Source organism: Physeter macrocephalus, chromosome 2 (assembly GCF_002837175.3).
Source record: "Physeter macrocephalus isolate SW-GA chromosome 2, ASM283717v5, whole genome shotgun sequence".
In the NCBI taxonomy this organism is placed as follows: domain Eukaryota; kingdom Metazoa; phylum Chordata; class Mammalia; order Artiodactyla; family Physeteridae; genus Physeter; species Physeter macrocephalus.
The window spans coordinates 94,787,969-94,808,133 of NC_041215.1; the positions used below are offsets into that span (position 1 = coordinate 94,787,969).

Consider the following 20,165-nt stretch of genomic DNA (forward strand, 5'->3'; position numbering starts at 1 on the left):
GCTGGGGGAGGGGAAACAGCAGGCACAACTAAATCCTTTCCCCTCATCTTCCACACAGAACAAAAGGCTAAATCTTCAAGGGAGAGAGAGCCTTCAAAGCTGGTAGCCCAGGGTTCTGGTGGAGATCCACCACAGTGGGGAAATGGGATGGAGGCCTATAAAATAAGACCCTTAATCCCAAGGGAGAAGCACTTCAAAACCATAGCCTACTGACCTTAGTGTTTACCAATCACAGCTGGGGAAAAGGAACAGGGGACAATTGAAAAGGGGGGAAAAAAGGCAGCCCACCCCCAGAGAAGGGACAGGAACACTTATGAGGGCCACACCCCTGGACTCTGGTTCACTATGCCTTCCAAACATTAAGGATTAATAGGTACAACACCAAAAGCATGATCCACAAAAGAAAACATTGATAAACTGAATTTCATCCAATTTAAAACTTCTGCTCTGCAAAAGATAAAGGGAACGAAAAGACAAACCAGAAATTAGAAGAAAATACTTGCCTATCACATATCTGACAAAGAATTTGCATACAAAATATACAGCTGACCCTTGAACAACACGGATTTGAACTGCGCGGGTCCACTTACACTCAAATGTTTTTCAGTCGTAAATACTATAGTACTACATGATCCCCAGCTGGTTGAATCCACTGGTGCAGAGAAGGCACCTCAGTTGTAGAGGGCTGACTGTAAAATTATACTCGGATTTTTCGACTGCACAGACAATCAGTGACCCTAACCCCCACCTTGCTCAAGGGTCAACTGTATAAAAAACTCTTAAAACTCAATAAGAAAACAAACAACCCAATATTAAAATGGGCAAAAAAAATCTGAAGAGCTTCAAGGAAAATATAGGGATGGCAAAAAAACACATGAAATGCTCAACATCATTTCTCATTAGGAAAATGCAAATTAAAACCACAATGAGCTACCACTACACACATATTAAAATGGCTAAAATCCAAAAACAGACAATAACATGTTGCCAAGGATGCAGAACAACAGAACACTCGTTCATTGTTGATGGAATTGCAAAATGGTACAGCCACTATAGAAGATAACTTAGCAAACTTGTATAAAGTTACACATGGACTTACCATAAAACCCAGCTATCATACCCCTAGATATTTACCCAAGTGAATTAAAAACTTATGTTCACACAAAAACCTGTACACAAACAGGTGTAGCAGTTTTATTCTTACTCACTAAAACCTGAAGGCAACCAAGATGCTCTTCAACAGGGAAATGAATAAACAAACTGTGGTATATCCAAACGATGGAATACTATTCAGTGATAAGAAGGACTACGTTATCAGTTCATGCAACAACATAGATGAATCTTAAATGCGTTTTGCCAAGTGAAAGAATGCAGACGCAAAAGCCTATATATTGTATGATTCCATTCATATGATGTTCTGTAGAAAACAAAATGATAGGGGCATAACACAGGTCAGTGATGGGGAGCAGGAGAAGAGACTGCCTACAAAGGGGAAGTACAGTAGAAGTTTTAGGGGGATGGGGCTGTTCTGCATGGACTTTGGGTGATGAATTCATGATTTATGCATCTGTCAAAACCCAAAGAAATGTACAGAGAGTGAACTTGAATGTATACAAACTATGTATTTTTTTTTAAATCACCCAGTGTCAGGGGATTCCAACATGGAATGCAGACTGTGGCAAATAAATGTAACCAAACCACACATGTATGACAAGCACACTGAAGTGAGATCGTGAGGATGGTGGCAGGAAAGCTGACCTAAGTAACTTTAGAAAACAGTCATTTGATTGCAAGCTGTAAGGAAATATAAAAAAAAAAAAACAACTGTATGTCAACCTATGCTCTACTTAGTAAATATGTTTGAAACTGCTTTGCATGTATACTGAGGTTAAGCAAGTAATGGGGACTTCCCTGGTGGTCCAGTGGTTAAGAATCCGCCTGCCAATGCAGGGGACACGGGTTTGAGCCCTGGTCCGGGAAGATCCCACATGCCGCGGAGCAACTAAGCCTGTGCGCCACAACTACCGAGCCTGTGCTCTAGAGCCCAGGAGCCACAGCTACTGATGCCCACGTGCCACAACTACTGAAGCCCGTGCACCCTAGAGCCCACGCACTGCAACTACTGAGCCCACACTCCACAATTACTTAAGCCCATGCCCTCTAGGGCCCGCGTGCCACAACTACTGAGCCCGTGTGCTGCAACTACCGAAGCCCGTGCACCTAGAACCCCGTGCTCCACAACAAGAGAAGCCACCACAATGAGAAGCCTGTGCACCACAACGAAGAGTAGCCCCCACTCGCCGCAACTAGAGAAAGCCCACGCGCAGCAATGAAGACCCAACACGGCCAAAAATAAATTTTTTTTTTAAAGGTACACACTGTATTTAAAAAATTAAAAAAAAAAACAAGTAATGGAGGGTGGTCAGTGAGAACCAGGCTCTCACTGGTCAGGAGGAGAGTTAGAGACAAGCAAGAAGGGAAGGCTAGAATGAAGCCTGCCCTGTGGTACTGGATTAAAGTCAGAGACAGCAGTATGAACATGTTTTCTTAATATATATTAAGAGGATACATATTAATATAACAGAGGATAAACAAAGAAACACTTATCGCTATTTATGTATACATGGGACAGTAAACAGTATACAGCATATGTATTCTACTACAGATATATACATTACTCTAGTTCTATCCCCAAGAGAAAACCCTGACACCCCAGTAGCAAGGGGCATTCCCAGACTCAGATCTTGATTTCTAAATGCAATTTTCCAATAAAGGCAACCAGAGCTCCTTGGAGAAATGGCTGATTCCTGAGCCAGAGAACATCTGCCAGTATCAGAAAGTAGCGAGGTGTTTTTAAAAAATTGAAAATTAAAACGAAAAGGTCATATCAAAGGGACACAAGAAGCCAAAATGAAGGAATTCCTAATGGCCAAAGTTGAAACAATGTGAGTAACAGAATAAATAATGTGCTGTTAGAGTATAACTCAAAGAATAAAATAAATATCCATGAATCCACACTGATATATATATAACTGAATAAATCAATGGGGAAGATGAGATGATCTTACCCACAAAAGAATTCAAAAAAATTTATGTAGAAATCCCCCTTCCAGGAGGTAAAGCTTAGCCCCCTCACCATCTGACTGTGGGCTGAAATTACTGACATGCTTCCAAAGAACAGAGTAGAGAAGGGAAAAATGGTAACTTTAGAGAGGAGAAACCCAACAAACTCCACCTTAACCAGGTGATAAAGGTCAGCATCACCAGCTGTGTCATGAGGATGTCATGTACTCCCTAAGGCCTATGTCAAAACCCACAGATACTCCCTGATATGTGATGAGAAGGGGCTTTTCCTTTGTGATATTCTCTCCAGAAACCTTTTAACTACAGGCTAGTCATCAAAAAAAAAAGAGAAAAAACAGAACAACAACAACAAAAAACAGACGTAAGCCCAGATTAGAGGCTATTCTACAGGCTACTTGGCCAGTGTTCCTCCAAACTGCCAAGGTCATGAAAAATAAGGAAAGACTAATAAACTGTCACAGACCAGAAGAAACTAAGAAGACATGACAAAGAAGTGCCATGTGGTATCCTGGATTGGATTTTGGAACATAAAATTGATGGAAAAACTGTTGAAATCCAAGAAGTATAAAGTTAATACTAACATAGCAATGTTCTTAGTTTTGACAAATGTAACATGATAACTGTATTTCTTTGCTAGGGCTATCACAACAAAGTACCACAAACTACATTTAGGCTTTAAACATAAAGTTAATGTCTCAGTTCTGGAGGCTAGAAGTCTGAGATCAAGGTGTCAGCAGGACCACACTCTCTCTGAAGGCACTAGGGGAGGGTTCTGTTCCAGGCCTCTCTCCTAGCTTCTGATAATTCCTTGGCTTGTTGCAGCATAACTCCAATATTCACACGGCATTCTCCGTGTATACATGTCTCCAAATTTTCCCTTTATATAAGGATAAATTATATTGAATTTCCCCAGTAAGTCCTACTTCAGTACAACCTCATCTTAACTAATTACATCTGCAATGAGCTGACTGGCTGTAGGGAGAAACCATCTACCATGGGTCCTGAGGCTTCCCTCCACTTCACTGCTGGGTATTTCATGGATCCAAGGGCCTGAATGCTCTTCACCTGGGTCATTTTTCAGGACTGTATTTGCTGCGAGAAACTTTGAAGAAAATGTAAAGTCTCCCTCCGGGACAGTGAGCAGGCTTGCTTACAGTGTGTTAGAAAACTGAAGGTTCCCCAAATTCAGTACTGCTGTCCTGTAATGCAACCCACTGCATATGAACGCATTCATTTGGGCCTTCTGTCTCCCCTGTGGGACTTGGGGAGCAAGGGAACCAATACAAACCTGAAGCTCAATGATGCTAATTGGGTCACTAATAACGACGTCCTTTGTCTCTAACTCAAGAGCTGCATATCTTTTGCCAGCATCCATGGAATAGTAACAAGCTAACTACTAACTTGTTATTGGGGTAAAATCCTATCCCAGACCCAACGTTGTCTAGCCAGACCGAAAGCCCTCCACTTGCCCCATTCCGATCATAGCCCTCACCCTCCCTTCAAAAGTAACAACTGTCTTGGTTTTTATGATAAACACAAAGTGTACATCCATAAACATCATCTACCCATTTTTTAAAAATGGATATATCTTTCAAGTCTTTTAAAATTTACAGGTTCTGCCTCCATTCCTTTCTTTTCTTCACAATTTGTTGAAAAACACCAGGCCTTTTAACCTATAGAATTTCCTAGTACAGATTTTGCCGATTGCACACTCATGCTACCCACTTATTTTTAACAGCTGTTCATTCTTAGATATCAATTTAATCAGTCCCCTACTGATTAGCACTGGGTAATTTACAATTTTTGCTAAAATTTACAATTTTACAATGGATGCAGGAATATCTTTAAGCATCGACTTTCCAGCACTTACGTGAAGTATTTTTGCAGGACATTTACAGAGGGTCAGACTTTGAGCAAAGAATATTACAGAATCTTCTGTTAAAAGCCACTAGAGGGACTACCCCGGTGGTCCAGTGGTTAAGATGCCGCGCTTCCACTGCAAGGGGCGCGGGTTTCATCACTGGTCGGGAACTAGGATCCCTCATGCCGCCCAGCATGGCCAAAAAAAAAAAAAAAAAAAAAAAGCCACTAGAATGGTAAAATTAATGAACAAAGGATCTTTCTTCCCCCACCTGAATGGCCAAAAAAAAAAAAAAAAAAAAAAAAAAGCCACTAGAATGGTAAAATTAATGAACAAAGGATCTTTCTTCCCCCACCTGAAAAGTTCATGGTCTTCTTAAAACCTGAAAACAACTATTGGTGCATTAATCAAAAACATTCACGCAAAAGAGCAGAAGGGAAAAAGATGAAGTCTGCAGTTTTAGCGTCATTTATGTATGTTAATTAATTCTGCAGAAAAAAATCTCTTTTCCAAAAATACCATTAACTTTTAGTTAAAACCTAGAAAAGGCTTCTATGAAGAGAAATTTCTCATATTAGGAAAGATTACAGAGACCAGAGTCAGAAATGAAGTTCTCATACAACCCAAATTTGGGGGTGGTGGGGGTGGGATAGAAGGGGTAAGGAGAACATCCATTCAATGGATATATGTGAAGGAAACTTGCTAAAATGCATGGACACCATCAACACACAGCCCTGTACTGAACTGAATGCATGAAGTCTACCAAGATAATATCCCTGAGACAAAAATAACTCAGAGGACTTCCCTGGTGGTGCAGTGGTTAAGAATCCACCTGCCAATGCAGGAGACACGGGTTCGAGCCCTGATCCGGGAAGATCCCACATGCCACAGAGCAACTAAGCCCATGCGCCACAACTACTGAGCCTGCCCTCTAGACCCCATGAGCCACAACTACTGAGCCCGTGAGCCACAAATACTGAAGCCCGCACGCTCTAGGGCCCGTGCTCTGCAACAGGAGAAGCCACCGCAATGAGAAGCCCGCGCACTGCAAGGAAGAGTAGCCCCCACTCACCGCAACTAGAGAAAGCCCACGCGCAGCAATGAAGACCCAACGCAGCCAAAAATAAATAAATAAATAAATAAATAAATAAATAAATAAATTTTAAAAATAAATAAATAAAATAACTTAGAACATACACTCTGCTGGAACATGGAACTATTCTGGCAAAATCCATAGTAGCAATATTTCCTAAAGTGTGCAAAGAGATGTTTATTGCAGCTATGTTGAAGGAGAAAATGGCCCATGGTCAAATAAGCTTGGGAAAAACTTAAACCAATATAAAGTTTAATTCCTATAAGACTTTTCAGTCTTTAATAGGCAAATACGCAATGTAAACTTTTAAAATACAATGAGCAGCATAGTTCTCACTTGACTAAAGAACTCTTTATTTTTCATGGAACAGCTATCTCTTGGGACTTGTATTTTTCAGGTTACATTTTGGAAAACACTGTCAGAGACTTCACAAACATTGAGAGAAATGAGCCTTTCCTTTGAGGAAAATCAAGTGCCTGACACATAGCAGGTATCCAAAAAATGTTTAATAAGCTGAATGAATAATCCTTCACTCTACTAATGCAGTCCTGCTGTAACACAAGCCTAAAACAAGCTTCACACTGTGCATACCCAAATCCCAATCTCAAGCACATACCTTTCACTATATGTAACATTCACTGCCACTGAACTAAGTTACAACTGAAAGACATACCCAGGGAAATATCCTACCTTTTGCAGAATATGATTTATTTTGACATGTCATCCATTTCCAGCCAATATTAAAGAATGCCATTAAATTTAACTTATTATAACACAAATATGGCAGCAAAGCACAATACAAGTACGATTCATAGAATCAAAAAACATTTAATAAATGCTGATTACTCAAGCTTCACTCAATCCTTCCTGACTTCAAACTGGGTCGGTAAATTCCTCCATATGGAAATAGTTTATAGAGAATCTCTCAAACTGTCCTTAGCTGTGCTCTAGCTCTCACCTTCTGTGATATCATCTACTTCCCATCTTCAATTATTACCTCTAAACAGCTGGCTCAAACCTACACCTGTACCTTTACTTTTCCAGAGGCCCAGGCCCTTATTCCAAATGCCTGCTACAATTACAGGAGTACCTACGTGGCACCCCAAACTCAACTTGTTAAAAACCAAATTTACCACGAAATTTCTCTCCAACAAATCTGTCTCTCCTCCTCTGTTCCCTATATCAGGTAAAGGTATCACCATTTTCTCAGTCAACCAAGCACAAAATGTTGGTGTTGATTCCTAACTGTTCTCCTCCCCTCTCTGCCAACAACTTGAGGTAGTTACCAAATATCAGAGAAACTAGTGCTAAAATGATTCCATCCATTACTTTCTACTCTCATTGCCCTAGCCATACGGCATTATTATAATTTTCCTTTTCGGCAGATTTCCAGAATTTTTGCCACATGGTCTATCCTTCACACTGCGTTCAGAGAAATTTTGCTAAAGTCCAATTCTAATCTTGTTAATCCCATTCAAAAATGTTCCATGACTCGCCATTAATTTCAAAAACATCCAACTTTACTTGACATGGCCTTCAAGTCTCTCCACATCTGATCCCAGGTAAACTCTCCAGACCCACCATTGCACAGCACTCCTTACAATGGAGACTCAGAAAGCTGAGTGTAACCTCCATTCTCCTATCTCACAGCTCTTGCCACAGGAATAAACATATTGCATAATAGAAAGAAAACAGATTTTGGAGTCAGATGGACTCAAACATTAGTTTTGCCACTCACTACTATACACCCTCAGACAAGCTAGTCTCAGAGCCTCAACTTCTGTGTTTATAAAATGGAGATAACAGAATCACATTTAGTGTTACTATATAAACTCTCACTACTTCCCATCTCTACCTATTGAAACCCTAATCATGCTTCAAGGCCCACATCAAATAAATGACTGCGCTCCAGTAAGCTTTCACTGGTTACAAAGTCGACATCAGTCAAGTTCTTTGCATGTACAAAGCAAGCACTTAATGTATGTCTGTTCAAAAGGCACAGATTATAAATTGGTTGATACTGATTCTAGATCATCTGCACATACAGAATATGAACACGACTGCTGTCATGAAATGACATGTGCAGTTTCAGTTCATGCAGTCCAACCAGTATACCTTCATACTGAAAAGAACTACTTTCTGATGGAAAAAAGTCTTCTCCACGTCCAGGTCAAAATTATATGGAAAAAATGAGCTTCTGCATATTAAATTAAATGCTGTGTAAGAGTTTTAAACATTATGGAAAAAGAAAAAAAATGTTTTCTATGAATATTTTTGTTGTAAAAATATGTCCAGGGCTTCCCTTGTGGCGCAGTGGTTGAGAATCCGCCTGCCGATGCAGGGGACACGGGTTCGTGCCCCGGTCCGGGAAGATCCCATATGCCGCAGAGTGGCTAGGCCCGTGAGCCTGCGCGTCCGGAGCCTGTGCTCCACAACGGGAGAGGCCACAGCAGTGAGAGGCCCGCATACCGCAAAAAAAAAAAAAAAAAAGGTCCAAATCAGCCTATGTATATAAAGGAGACCTCATTAATAGGGCCTACTAGCTTGCATTAGCTTGACAAACTATCTGCAGAAATGCAGAACCTTTGCCTCCTTTCCAGGTTCAGGTCCCTCTAATATCTTTGAAGGGTCACAAGGAATGTCACACTATTATCACAAGTCAGTCCTATCCATTTCTCATAACGCTGCCTACAGTTCCGCCATCAATGGCATATTTCCATCACTCCACTATGAAGTAAAAAAGGCTCTTGCTCTATTAGCTCTCTTAGAAGGGTCACAGGAGGAATTCTTGGGATACAGCTTCTCCATCTCTGAAGCACATGTTAAAAGCCAACATTGGGAGCTAGAACCATTCAGTCTTCAGGCCCTGATGAGAGTCCAGTTTACCTTCCTTTCTTCAGTGTGGTTTATGCCCCAGGTCACACAGCCGCATGGAATCTGGATTGTCATGTCTTTCTATTCCACTTGTGCACATATCTAAATATGAATCTAAATATAAACAATAACATTGTTCTAAGTTCTTTTTCCAGGAAATTCCTCAGCTCCCATGTACATCAGCTGACTAAAATAAATAAGGGTAAGAAATTCCAGTTTTCATATGCCCATCTCCGTGTAGGCTGAACTGAGAAAACACTATGCAATAGTTACTTAGTGTTCACTCTGCCACAGGCTGTAGAGTGCAGTAGGTAGTCTATGGAGCCAGATAACCTGGATTCAAATCCCACCTCCTGTTTACCAGATGTGTGACACTGGGGCATACTACTTAGCCTCTCTGTCCCTTAAATTCTGATCCATTAAATAGGAATAAGACCATAATCCCTTTACCCAAGCCCCTTGGGTCCAGATGCATTTCAGAATTCAGAAAATTTTCTAGAGTTTGGAAAGGTAACACAGTACATATTATATAGTATATAAAACATCCTAAGTGGAGTCTGGTTCAGTACACTGTAACCAAATGCTTTACTACTTCTGCACCAAACCATGAGTATTAACACTAGTTAGGATATGGACAAAAAGAGTTTCAAAAGTATGTTCAGATCATATTTTGCCACCAAATGCATTTACCACAAACTAACCCCAAACCAAACACAAACTTATGATTTTGAGGTTTCAGAATTGCAGATAAAGGACCTGTAGTATCTGCTCCGTAAGACTATGAGAATCAACTCAGCTAATGCATATCAAGTACTTAGAATAGCACCTGGCATAATACCATAAGTGCTATATCAGAGTGACTTGTCCTTTTTACATGCAAGGTACTTGTCAGGCTGCATGAGGGTGTCTGTTTTTTGACTATACAACTCTTTTATTGAAAGCACTTAACAGAAACACTGTTGAGAAATGCTGAACCAAGAAATTTCTGAATTATCGTACAATAACATGATTCTATAATGATATCCAGGCCATTGTTCTAATCCTTTAGGGACCACATGCACATCTCGGTATCAGACTTTAAGTCTACTGTCTCAGAAATTTGTCCAGGGAGTAAGAGATGCAGGTAAATGGGCGTACAAATTTTTAGTATGTAGACTTGAATCCTAACATATGTAAGAAGAGACACAGAGAGACTTATGCCATTACTGACATTATTACCATTTATGGGTAAAATACAATTTTTCTGACCATAGGAATGAAAAATTTTAGACTTTACGTTAATATTTTGTGCTGACTTTACTGAAGTTGTTGAAATAAAAGTAAGTTGTCTGGCAAACTTATGGTTACCAGGGGGTAAGGGGGGAGGGATAGATTGGGATTGACACATATACAACACTATATATAAACTAGATAAGTAATAAGGACCTACTGCATAGATGAGGGTGTCTTAGTCCGTTCAGGCTGCTATAACAAAAATACCATAGACTGGGTAACTTATACAACATTTAATTCTCACAATTCTGGAGGCTGGGAAGTCAAGATCAAGACGTCTTCAGATTCAGTGTCTGGTTAAGTCCAATTTCCCAGTTCATAGATGGCTGTCTACTCGCTGCATCCTCCCTCAGAAGGCAGAAAAGGTGAGGGATCTCTCTGGTGTCTCTTTTATAAAGGCACTGATCCCACTCATGAGAGCTCTGCCTTCCTGACCTAATCACCTCTTAAAGACCCCACCTCCAAATATCAACACACTGGCAATTAGATTTCAACATATGAATTTCGGGGGACACATTCAGTCTATAGCAAAGATATAGAAAAATGAATAAAAATCATTTCTTCCTTGCAGTGTGATAAACTAATACCATCTAAGCTTTGGAATGGTACTACTAGTACAATAGTAGCTAACATGTATAAAATGATTATTATATGCCAAACACTATGCTAGATTTTTTAATGAATAATTTATTATTCATAAGCTCTCTAAGATGGATACTATTATCCCCATTTTTTATATATCAAAAAAGGAGGCTGAAAGAGACCAAGTAATCTGCCCAAGATTAAGCAGCGGACCCATTATTTAAACCCAGGCATTCTGACTTGAAGATCCATCCTCTTATCCATAACCTTATGCCACCTCCAACAAGTTATATGAGTCAAGTTTTGACACTATAAAATTGGAAACCAAAGTGTACCAAGACCAATGAAATCTGCCAGTATTTCTCTACTTCCCTAACAACAACATTTTATTTTTTTATTTTATTTTTTTTTATTTTTTATTTTTTTTTGTGGTATGCGGGCCTCCCTCTGCTGTGGCCTCGCCCGTTGCGGAGCACAGGCTCCGGAAGCGCAGGCTCAGCGGCCATGGCTCACGGGCCCAGCCGCTCCGCAGCATGTGGGATCCTCCCAGACCGGAACGCGAACCCAGTTCCCCTGCATCGGCAGGCGGACGCGCAACCGCTGCGCCACCAGGGAAGCCCAACAACAACATTTTAAATTGCACACATTATAATCTAATAATGCCAGCAAAACAAAGTCCAAACTTACCAAATGCTGCAGTATGATATTAGTCCTTTTGGATGAATTAAACCTGAAACAAATGTAGAACACAATGAACACAGTAATGTGGGTAGTCATGTTTCAATGTATAAATCCTACATTCCCTTTTGTTTGCTTTAGCTTCTTTGAAAAGTTATTAAAACAGAAAGTATTTTTTAAAAAAGTTTAATTCTCATTCATTGTGGTAGGAACACAAAATGGTACAGCCACTTTGAAAGAAAATTTGGCAGTTTCTTACAAAGCTAAACATACTCTTTTACCATATGACCCAGCAATTGCACTCCTTGGTATTTATCCAAAGTAGCTGAAAACTTATGTCCACCTACACATGAATGTTTATGGTAGCTTTATTCATAATAGCCAAAATGTGGAAGTAACCAAGAGGTCCTTCAATAGCTGAATGGATAAACAAACTGTGGCATATCTATACAATGAAATATTACTCAGCAATAAAAAGAAATAAGCTATCTTTCCACAAAAAAAAAAAAAAAAAAAGAGGAACCTTAAATGCACACTGCTAAGCAAAAGCAGTCAATCTGAAAAGGCTATATATTGTATGATTCCAACCACAGAACATTCTGAAAACTATGGAGACAGTAAAAAGATCAGTGGATATCACAGGTTTAGGGGAGGGAGGAAGAAAGGAAAGAACAAGTAGAGCACATGGGATGTTTAGGGCAGTGAAACTAGTCTGTACGGTCGTAATGGTAGAGACTTGTCATTATACATTTGTCAAAATTTTCTGCTAATTTTCTCTGTAAACCTAAAACTGCTTTTTTAAAAAAAGTTAAGGGCTTCCCTGGTGGCGCAGTGGTTGAGAATCCGCCTGCCAATGCAGGGGACATGGGTTCAAGCCCTGGTCTGGGAAGATCTCACATGCCGCAGAGCAACTAAGCCCGTGTGCCACAAATACTGAGCCTGCGCTCTAGAACCCGCGAGCCACAACTACTGAAGCCTGTGCACCCAGAGCCTGTGCTCCACAACAAGAGAAGCCACCGCAATGAGAAGCCCACGCACCACAACGAAGAGTAGCCCCCGCTCACTGCAACTAGAGAAAGCCCACACGCAGCAACGAAGACCCAACGCAGCCAAAAATAAAATAAATACATTAATTTTAAAAAACAAAAGAAGTTAAAGAAAACTGCTAATTTTAAAAAAGTTTGATAAGGATGCAATAGGCATTCTCAGACATTGCTGTGAGACATATAAATTGGTATTGCCTTTCCAGTAGGCAAGCTGGAAATATGGACCCACAACCTTTAAAATGATCATACCCTTAGACCTAGTAATTTCACAGGTATTTGTATTAAGGAAACCTCAGACACGATCAAAGTTTGATTTACAAAGATGTCTGCAACAATTATTCACATAAGGAAAAAACTGGAAACAAAGTATCTAACAATATAGTAATATTTTTAAAACTGTCATCTATACAAAACCATTACATAGCCAAGAAAAATATGTATTGAAAAATATTTAAATAATAGTTATGACATAGAAAAATAGTCATGACAGAAGTTACGAAAAGAAAACTGTCTACAAAACAAATACAACTCTTAAGTCTGTTATTTTAAAAGTGCTAGGCTAGGAATACAAAGCTTAAGATAAAACTTAGCAAAAGTGATCAATAATAACAGAAGTAAGAATGGTGGAGGGTGGGGGAAACTGGGAAGGGGCATGAGGAAACATGGAGTGTTGGAAGTTTTCTCTATCATGATGGTTACACGACTGTTCACATATATAAAAGTTCGCTATAGACTTCAGAATATAGTACATTTAAGTACTTCGTGTATTGATACTTTCTAATTAAAGTAAAAGTAAAAGCAAAGCAACATGGGGGAGGGTAGTGACTGGAGAGGGCATAAAGAGGCCTTCTGGACGCTGGTACTATCTTGTTTCTTGATCCAGGTGCCACTGAAATGAGTATGTTCATGAAAATCCATCAAATTGTATCTTTAAGCTTTGGGTCTTTTAAAAAGTTCCCCAAAAGTCATCGTTCTTGCCTTTGAGAAACTCAAAGTTTAGTGAGAGAGATGCATATAAAAATACCATAATTAGGAAGATACAGGCATCTCCTGCTTTTCAAAAGTTCGGTTTACACCACTTTGCTTTTTCCAAAGACCTACATTAGCACCTGTTTTCACTAATCCAAAGATCCAAAGAGGATTATCCCTTTTATGAAAAAAGGTGAAGAGCAAAAAGCATTCAGGAGCGGCTGGGCCCGTGAGCCATGGCCGCTGGGCCTGCGCGTCCAGAGCCTGTGCTCCGCAACGGGAGAGGCCACAGCAGAGGGAGGTCCGCATACCACAAAAAAAAAAAAAAAAAAAAAAAAAAAAAAAAAAGAGCGTTCAGTGTTTGTTTTGAAGCGAGATGTTATAGAGGCAGCATGCACCCCGAGCAGTGAGAGTGGCACCACTGAGCTCCTTCCGCAGGAACTGCACTCTGCATCTCAGCACCAAGTGATCAAAGACTTGAACTGTGGGAGCCTCTGTGCTTTATCTCAATTTGTTTTGTACGTCCATTAGCAAGATGCGTCATAAGATAACTGCTTCTTCACTTTACACCATTTCGGCTTATGCGAGGTTTCACAGAAATGCTCTACTTTCGGATAGCAGGGGAAACCTGTACTGGGATACAAGAAGTGAGATTTAAGATATATGGAGAGAGGTCAAAGCTGAGATCAGTAATAGCAGCAGCAGCCTGACAGGAGCTGTGCATATGCAAAGACACAGATAACTATCTGATGGACCTGATAAATTGCCAATTTATTAATTTTACTAATTTTTCAAGGATACCTTGAGATTATTTGAAGGGCAAAAGTTTAGCTGAGACATTAAGAAAAAGGGCAATATGACCACTGTTACCACTTGTAACCACATTCTAGTTGACTGAATTCATAAAAATATTTGTAATCTAACTTACTTCAGAATTTGTATTACTTTCATTTTCTATTACATTCAAATTGAATACTACTACAAAAAAAGAGGAAAATCACTAATGTAAGTCAGTCACACTTCACATTCCTGGACTAGCATATTTTGAATTTGCCTTACCACAAGTAAAATATTCTTATCCTAAGCCAGTAATTCCACAACTAGTGTGCACAGTAGAATCACTTGGGACTACTGTAAACATTCCAAAGCACCAGTCACATCCAAGACCAATTATCAAACTCTGGAGATGGGACACAGACATAGATATTTTGTTTGAAGCTCCCCAAAAGATTCCAAAGTTCAGACAAGTTGTCATTAAAATCAATACTTTATAAAAATTAACCTGGGGGGCTTCCCTGGTGGTCCAGTGGTTAAGACTTCGCCTTCCAAAGCAGCGGGTGTGGGTTCAATCCCTGGTCAGGGAGCTAAGATCCCACATGCTTCTCAGCCAAAAAAAACAAAACATAAAACAGAAGCAATATTGTAACAAATTCAATAAAGACTTTAAAAATGGTCCACTTCAAAAAAAAAAAAATTAACCTGAAGTGACAGATCCTTATTTAGGGGTATTTTTAAAATAGAGATTTCACATAGACTTTTAAAATCTGAACTATACTTACCCTAAAGCACCACTTCTAAAATATTTTTCAACTTAACTCAAAAAACTTCCAAAAAAGAAAAATTAAGTATCAAAAAATTTAAGCACTAATTTCTTTAGATCCAGAATAACTGTGAATTTCTTAATGGCCAATACCCAAATGCCAGTTTAAGGCTAATGAGGATGCTGCCAGATTGGCAGGTTTCACGTAACAGTTTAAGTACTACCTGCAGCATAAAGAATAAACAAAGAGAAACACAAGGCCTGGCTTCAAGTCCCAGTTTTATTTATGAGACAGAATTTTATTTCACTCAGAGAAAGGTAATGTAAACCTACCAAACGCAAGTTTGAACCACTGTGTATGGCATTTACAGGTCAAAAAAAATCTCTGGACCAGTTACTATAAAGCAAAATAGAAAACAAACCTAAGTACAACTAAGTTCCCTGCCAGATTCTATACAATCATATTACTTCTATATGTTCCGATTTATACTATAAGCTATTATTTATACTATACAGCTGTTATTTAAAATCTGGTATTAACTTTTATATCTCAGAAATGTATTTGCATGTTCAGAGTCTCCAAGTAATTCTGAATTTATGGTCTCTTTCCTTCCTTTTGACTCCCAAAGTGCCATCTGGTGGAAGGGAAGAGACATGCACATTCCAGCTACTACTAATTTACTAATTCACTTTATCAGGCTTATTTCCTTCAAGTGATGGTCAACCTGGCTGCTAGCAGCAGTTGTTCTGAAAGTGTGGTTCCTGGACCTACACAATCAGTTTACCTGGGAACCTGTCAGAAATGCAAATGCTTCGCCCCATTCCATACCTACTGAATCAGACACTGTGGGGTAAGCCTCATAAATCTATTTTTAACAAACGCTCCAGGTGATCCCCATACATGCTAAAGTTAAAAACGACTGTCTTACAAGGATGAGAACCTTATCATTTAGAAGATTTTTGATTATCCAATAAAGCACACATGGGCTTACAAAATTAACTTTTCATGAAACTGTTTAAGATGACGATATAATAAAAATAGTACTTAATGAAGATTATTACAGCAGAACTAGGCATGGTAGAATGTGAATACTACAGAAAATCAAGTCCGAGGCCAAGTAACTCAGGCATGAACTGATGAACACCAGCTGTGGAAACAAGGCAATGATTTACTGAGTTATTATGAAGTAAAAACTCAACGGAAAAGAAAAAGAATTATGCCCAAAACGACTACAAGATTTCATGCCAGGAGAGCTAGGAGAAATAGGTACTGAAAAGCTTGGGAAGGAAACTAGCTGGTTTGTAGGATGAAATATGAATTCCATTTTGAATTTGAGGTTGTAATGACCTAAGTAGAAATATTCAACAGTGAGTGGAGAAGAAAGACTGGAGTTTGAAAGAAAAGTTAGAACTAGACATTTCAGGAAGTCACATGTGTAGACAATCACTGAGGCCTAAGAACCTCTAAGCTCTCTATGAGGAATAAGTGAGAAAGCTACAGTTGAAAACTATGGCCTGAAGGCTGCTTGAGCCTACAAATGTGTTGTTTGGTTAGCAGTGTTTTAAAATGACAAACACTTTAAAATCAAGAGATTTCACTTAAAAACGCAGCTTTCCAGCTTTTCTAGACAAACTGGTAGTTCTGGAAACCCTGGGTCTACACACGGCAACAACACCCAGGCTGAAAAGCTGCCTTTAGAGAGAGCGCTCTCTATTGCTCACTAGTTCCCCACTAACCCCCACTGCTGCCACCTAGACAGCACCATTCCTTCTGGGCATCTGCATTTGGGTTTGTGACTCTTCGACTAAAAAATAATAATAAAAATAACAGAGAATCAAATATTGAGGCTTCAGAAACAACTACACAGAAGTAAAAGAAAGAGAAGACAGGCAGCCCAAGAAGCAACCAAAACAATATAGTTCAGCACAACACAGAGGAGATGAAGAAGGGAATAAGCACTATTAACAGCTTAAAGATCAGTCTCTTTGAAGAGGCTCCCTGAGCCCCTCTTCCTTTCTAAACCTGGCTCTCTTTTCCTTTAAGACATTTATCAGACTTGATAACTAGGTATTACTTTTGTTTAAATATTTGTTTCTCATCTGATCTCCTTGGACTTCAATGACCTGAAGTAAGAAACAGTAAGAACAAATAGTCCAGGGACTTCCCTGGCGGTCCAGTGGTTAAGAATTCGCCTTCCAATGCAGGGGGTGTGGGTTCGACCCTTGGGATCCCTGGTCGGGGAGCTAAGATCCCACATGCCTCACAGCCAAAAAATCAAAACATAAAACAGAATATTGTAACAAACTCAATAAAAAGACTTTAAAAATGGTCTACATCAAAAAAATCTTTAATAAAAAAAAAAAAACAAGTAGTCCAGGTTGGCTACAGGATAACAGATGTGCCTAGAACACTATTTCCCAGGAGCTGTAGCAGGACAGTAAATATTGTTGAATTCATGAACTAAACTGGGGCCTAATCTTTGAAACCCAGCTGGGAACTTTTTATTTAATTCCATAAGTAGGAGGACACCTCTAAGAGCTTTTGAGCAGAGGAATGGAAGGCAATGAAGTAAACTTCAGCAAGATTAATCTGGCAGTCATGTGCAGAACCTATTCAAATTGGGAAGAGATAAGTCCGTTAATCAAGTTTCTGCAAAAAGAACAAGTGATAAATGAGAGGATTGTTCAAATTCAAATCAGCAGGAAGAGCTAAGGATTGGGAGTGTGGCAGAACTTAGATAACTTTAGGAATCTAGAAGAATAGATAGTGCTATGAAGTTGAAAGTGCAGAGGAGGAATAAGGGTTGCACTTATGCGCAAATGTATGTTTGAGGTGCAAAAGAGACATTCAGGTGGTTGTGACTAGTACTAGAGCTCAGGATAAATCAAGGTTAGACATACAAATTTGAGAGCTATCTTCAGAGAGACGTACTTTACTGGGGAATTACAACAATAACAAAAAATTCCAAGGGCTGTATTGGCACTAGGGCAAGATAAGTAGTGGAGAGTGGTAGTAGGAAAGCAAGACAGTGCCAGAAAAGCTAAGAGAAGCCAGGGTTCAAGGACTGCCCTACAATGTCAACCACAGCACAGGGCCCCTAGCTCCTCTCAGAAAACTGTGGCACCCTATTCCTTAGTACATTTGTAATTAGGCTGTTAAGACTGGATGATACTGGCCTCAGGTCTCTGCTTTGCCAGGGTAATACCCACTCCAGGGCTGGCCCTGGAAAAGGCATCTCTGATCAAAGCCCCCAAACCAGTCCAGGACTCGTCCAATCAGTCTGCACCTTGCAACTGGGCGTGCAACAAAGCCAATCTGAACTCTGGGAATGACAGATTCTTTCCCAAGTCAGTTAATTTCGTTAACAAACATGTAGTCCCAATTTGTTTCTCAATTAATTCGGTATTTGCTCACAGCTTCAAAAAAGCAGCAGCAGTGATTATATGTACCGATTTTCTTTATATCTGCCAAGTTCCTCTGTGAGCTGGTTAGAGACACAGAGACAACTAATTTCAAGGTATTAAAAAAAAAAAACAACGAAGAAGGAAAGCAACTCTTCGATTTTTCTTCAAATACTGAATACCAGGTGCATGGATACAAGGTTAAAACAACTAGACACATTGCCCTAAAGCTGAAAGTATTCTTAAATCAAAAAACCACTCCCATCCCTTTGCCCTAAAGCAAAATCCAAGACTAAAAACCCCCAGGAATTTCAGCAGTGAGGAAATTAGCCGGTTCTCCCTTCAAGCAGCCTGAGCTGATACCTGGTAATGCATGGGGGCAGGTGGTAGGCCTCAAGACTGCTGCAGCCTAACTTCCTACAGTGATTGCTACCAGATTTCCTCAGCTGAGCTCAAGCTGCACTGAGTAGCACTTTCAAAAGTTAAACACGTTTGCACACATACTCCCCCAAGCCAAGCTGTGCGGCTGCAACACTCGCCTCAAAGTTCCAGACAGCTGCACTAACGCTGGAACTACGCGACAGAGCTGAACAACCATCACACCACAAGCACAGATAACAACTGGCAAAGCACGAGGGTTTGTTAGCAGCACAAAACATGCCACAAAATTCCAAGTTGAAACCCTGCGTGTCCCCCAAACTTACTCAATTTTGAGAAAGGAAAGAAACGGGGGTCAAGGCTGCATTAAGAGCCAGAGAGGCAGAAAACGAAGGTGATGCTGCAAAGAAGGTGCTAGAAGGAGTGACAGCGAGACCCAGAAGAGGGCTGAGGGCGGTCCAGGCGGGTCGGGACTCGGGTCTGAGAGCTGCGCCTCCAAGGGCGACTCGAAACGTCAAGGCCAGGCAGTCCCCACCCCCCCGACCTTTTCCACCCGGGCGAGCGCAGCCGATGAACTTGCCCTAGGCCGCTCGCTCACTCACCTCGACATGAGTCTCCACATCTCCCGCAGCCCCATCGCCAAAACACTCGAGCCTAAAACAGACCCGATCCGGCAGCCCACTCGCTTGTCTCTTCACGCCACACGTCAGACCCGCCCACCGCCGCCCGGCGCCGCCGGACACAGACTGCAAGTCCTCCAGAGGGCCAGAGAGGCCTAGGGCAGGCCATTACCGCGGCGCGGCGCTGAGGGGCGGGGCGAGAACCACTGACTGAGGAAATGGTTGAGGGAGATGGGAGGTGGGAAGGGGCGGGGCCTGGGGAGGGGCGGCGCAGGGGTGCAGGCGGTGGGCGAGGCGGGACCGGGCTGAAGGAGCGGTCAGAGAGCAGAGGCTGGCTGAACCGGAGGGAAGAGTTTGCTCGCTAGGGACTCTGCTGGGAAAAACCCAAGTGACCTAGCCAGCTTAGTTTGACTAGCAGAGACTGACAGGAAAGACTTTTCTGGAATCTTAAGATTTTTTTGAAACTAAAAATGTAAACTTGGGACTTCCCTGGCGGTCCAGTGGTTAAGACTCCGCTCTTCCACTGCAAGGGGCAGGGGTTGCATCCCTGGTTGAGGAGCTAAGATCCCACATGCCCTACGGCGCGGCCAAAAAACATTTAAAAAGTAAAGTTAGTATTCTTTTTTTTTTTTTGGCTGTGCTGTGCGGCTTGCGGGATCTTAGTTCCCCAACCAGGGATCGAACCACTGGACCGACAGGGAAGTCCCTAAGATTAGTATTCTATTCTGAGAATCAAGCAGATGAAATACACGTGGTAAGAGGAGGA

The 20,165-nt window shown here is 40.8% G+C and overlaps 1 protein-coding gene across 2 annotated transcripts in view; it reads right to left on the minus strand.

Annotated features, from left to right (window-relative positions):
• Window positions 1–19,591, minus strand: part of HIBCH (3-hydroxyisobutyryl-CoA hydrolase) — a 90,271-nt gene extending 70,680 nt beyond the window's left edge. The window contains exons 1-2 of one of the 2 annotated variants that reach the window (XM_007104440.3): window positions 19,382–19,591; window positions 11,454–11,496 (exon numbers count right to left, since the gene is read on the minus strand). In XM_007104440.3, the coding sequence (XP_007104502.1) occupies window positions 11,454–11,496; window positions 19,382–19,416 (78 nt within the window). In that variant the 5' untranslated portion in view covers window positions 19,417–19,591. The remainder of the gene's footprint in view (window positions 1–11,453; window positions 11,497–19,381) is intronic. The other variant, XM_028480128.2, reaches the window with a different exon arrangement.
• Between the last annotated feature and the right edge of the window lie 574 nt (window positions 19,592–20,165).